Here is a 2,629-nt window from a genome sequence, read left to right as displayed (position 1 = left end):
TCAGGCGTTGGGAGGAGGCAGTGGAGGAGGGGCTGGGGCAGGTGCCGGAGACTCCGGGCTGTCCTCCTCCACCAACGCGTAGCGCCTGGCTTTTCTGGGGTCGGGCTCCGGCGTCTCCTCTGCCCACTTCCCCACGCGGCGCACACCTTGGGCCACCTTGGGCGCGTTCCTGCAAGGATTGTGGTCGTAGATGACCAGCTTCAGCCCCGACAGGTGGGCCAGGCTGGGGAAGCACCGGATGCCGTTCCGGTCCACGTCGATCACCTCCAGGAAGGGCATGTGAAGCAGCACCGGGGGGAAGTCGGCCAGCAGGTTGCCTGAGAGCCAGATGGTCCTGAGCTCCCGGAGGCGCCGGAGCTGGCCCGGCAGGCGCCGCAGGGCATTGGAGCCCGCGTGCAGGGTCTTCAGCAGCCGCAGCTCGCAGACCACGTCCGGCAGCCGGGGGAGGCAGTTGGCCTCGATCCACAGGGTGCGGAGGTTCTGGAGCAGGCTCAGCTCCCCGGGGAGGTCGCAGAGCTGGTTGTTGCCCAGGTAGAGGATGCAGAGCTGCTTCAAGGTGCACACCACCTGGGGCAGGGCCTTGAAGTTGTTGAAGTCCAAGGCCAGGATCTGCAGCCTCTGCAGCTGCCCCAGCTCCGGCGGCAGGCTGTTGAGGTGGTTGTCGCTCAGGTAGAGCTTGACCAGCTCCCCGAAGGAGCACACGTGCCCGGGGCAGCGGCGGAGCTGCCTCCCGCTCAGATCCACCGTCCTGTCCAGCGGCATCTCCCGGAGGTCTCCCACCACGTAGTTCTGGCAGCGGTCAGCAGGGATGAAAGCCACCAGGGCTCTGAGGGTGTTCCCCATGCCGAGGCTGGAGCCTGGCGAGCGCCAGCGGGCCCACTCGCCCACCCAGGCGGAGGGGCTGGCTCTGCTGACTGCCCTGGGGCCCGTCCTACCTCCCCGTTATAACCCGGGCATGGGGTGACAAAAGCCAGTCACTTTGACAGGGAAAAGTGCTCCTGATAGCAACTTGAGTGTTGGGCGACAGGCCCCACAGACAGGCAGGGGCCTGGGAGGCGGTGTCTGAATCACGTACTTGCCTCTAATCACCTAAGCCCCAGGCCCCTTTATTTACATTTTTTTCATTTTTTTTTTTTTTTTTTTTTTGAGCTGGAATCTTACTCCGTCGCCCAGGCTGGAGTGCCGTGGCACACTCACGGCCATCCCAGCGTCAACCTGCTGGGCTCCAGCGATTCTTCAGTCTCAATCTTCCAAGTAGCTGGAACTACAGGCCCACACGACCACTCCTGGCTAATTTTTGATTTATTGCAGAGCCGAGGTTTTGCCAAGTTGCCCTGGTGGGTCTCGAACCCATGGGCTCAGGCAATCCACTTGCCTCGGCCTCCCAAAGTGCTGGGATTACAGGCTGAGCCACCGAGCCCAGCCCAATTTTTTCATTTCAAGCTGAAAATAATTTTGCTTTTTTCCTCCTAATGGTAAAATATCGACCTGTTGTATAAAGGGGCAAAAGAAGAAAGTGAAAAAATACCCATAGTTCTACTACCCAGAGATACTGTAAACACTCACATTTTTTTTTTTTTTGCTACAAGTAATCAATTTGGTTTTTTGCTCTTTTTTTTGAGTTGGAGTTTCACTCTTGTCACCCAGGCTGGGGTGCAGTGGCACGCACAGGGGCACCACAGCCGACTTGCTGGGCTCAGGCAATCCTTCCACCTTAGCCTTCCAAGTAGATGCAACTACAGTGGAACGCCACCATGCCCAGGTAGTTTTTGTGATTTATTGTAGAGACGAGGTCTCACCAAGTTGCCCAGGCTGGTTTCAAAACCCCAGGCTCAGGCAATGCTCTCACCTCGGCCTCCCAAAATGCTGGGATTACAGGCTGTGCCTCCGAACTCAGCCAATTTGTTCTTTAAAAAATTACATTTTACGGCTGTGAGCGGTGGCTCATGCCTGTAATCCCAGCACTTTGGGATGCCAAGGTGGGAGGATTGCTTGAGCCCAGGAGTTCGAGAACAGTCTAGGTAACATAGTGAGATCTCATCTCTATTAAAAAAAATTAGGCCAGGCGTGGTGGCACATGCCTGTAATCTCAGCATTTTGGGAGGCAGAGACGAGTGGATTGCATGAGCCCAGGGGTTCAAGACCAACCTGGACAACATGACGAGACCTCGTCTCTACAATAAACCAAAAAAATTAGCTGGGCGTGGTGGCGCACACCTATAGTTCCAACTTCTTGGAAGACTAAGGCAGGAAGGATCACTTGAGCCCAGCAGATCGAAGCTGTAGTGTCTGTGAGTGTGTTATTGCATTCCAGCCTGGATGACAGAGTGAGACTCTGGCTCAAAAAAGAAAAAAGAACACTAGCCTTCTGAAGTTTAAATAAATTTGGATGTGTTCCCACAGTGCGTCTGCGTCGGATATGTCCGACTGCCCATGAAAGACTCGTGTTTCCCTCCCATGGTGTCGAGTTGTTCTGAGGAAGCAGCTGCCCCACCTGGACGCTTCCTAGTGCTCATCTTATTTATTTATTTATTTATTTATTTTTTTGAGTTGGAGTCTCACTCTGTCACCCAGACTGGGGTGCAGTGGCCGCTCCCGGCCACCACAACCTCGACCTGCTGGGCTCCGG

At 55.6% G+C, this 2,629-nt stretch overlaps 1 protein-coding gene across 1 annotated transcript; it reads right to left on the bottom strand.

The window, feature by feature from the left end:
- LRRC10 (leucine rich repeat containing 10) lies at positions 1–843 on the bottom strand. The gene has a single exon (XM_008066621.1). The coding sequence runs from the start codon at positions 841–843 to the stop codon at positions 1–3; it is 843 nt and encodes a 280-aa protein (XP_008064812.1).
- Positions 844–2,629: the final 1,786 nt, after the last annotated feature.

This window comes from Carlito syrichta, unplaced genomic scaffold (genome assembly GCF_000164805.1).
Source record: "Carlito syrichta isolate Samal-C Ts95f unplaced genomic scaffold, Tarsius_syrichta-2.0.1 Scaffold309041, whole genome shotgun sequence".
NCBI lineage: Eukaryota > Metazoa > Chordata > Mammalia > Primates > Tarsiidae > Carlito > Carlito syrichta.
This window is presented reverse-complemented; position numbering and strand designations above follow the sequence as displayed.

What these genes read in the sequence shown, in the direction of transcription:
- LRRC10 (XM_008066621.1), bottom strand. Translation starts at nt 843, where the DNA reads ATGGGGAACACCCTCAGAGCCCTGGTGGCTTTCATCCCTGCTGACCGC.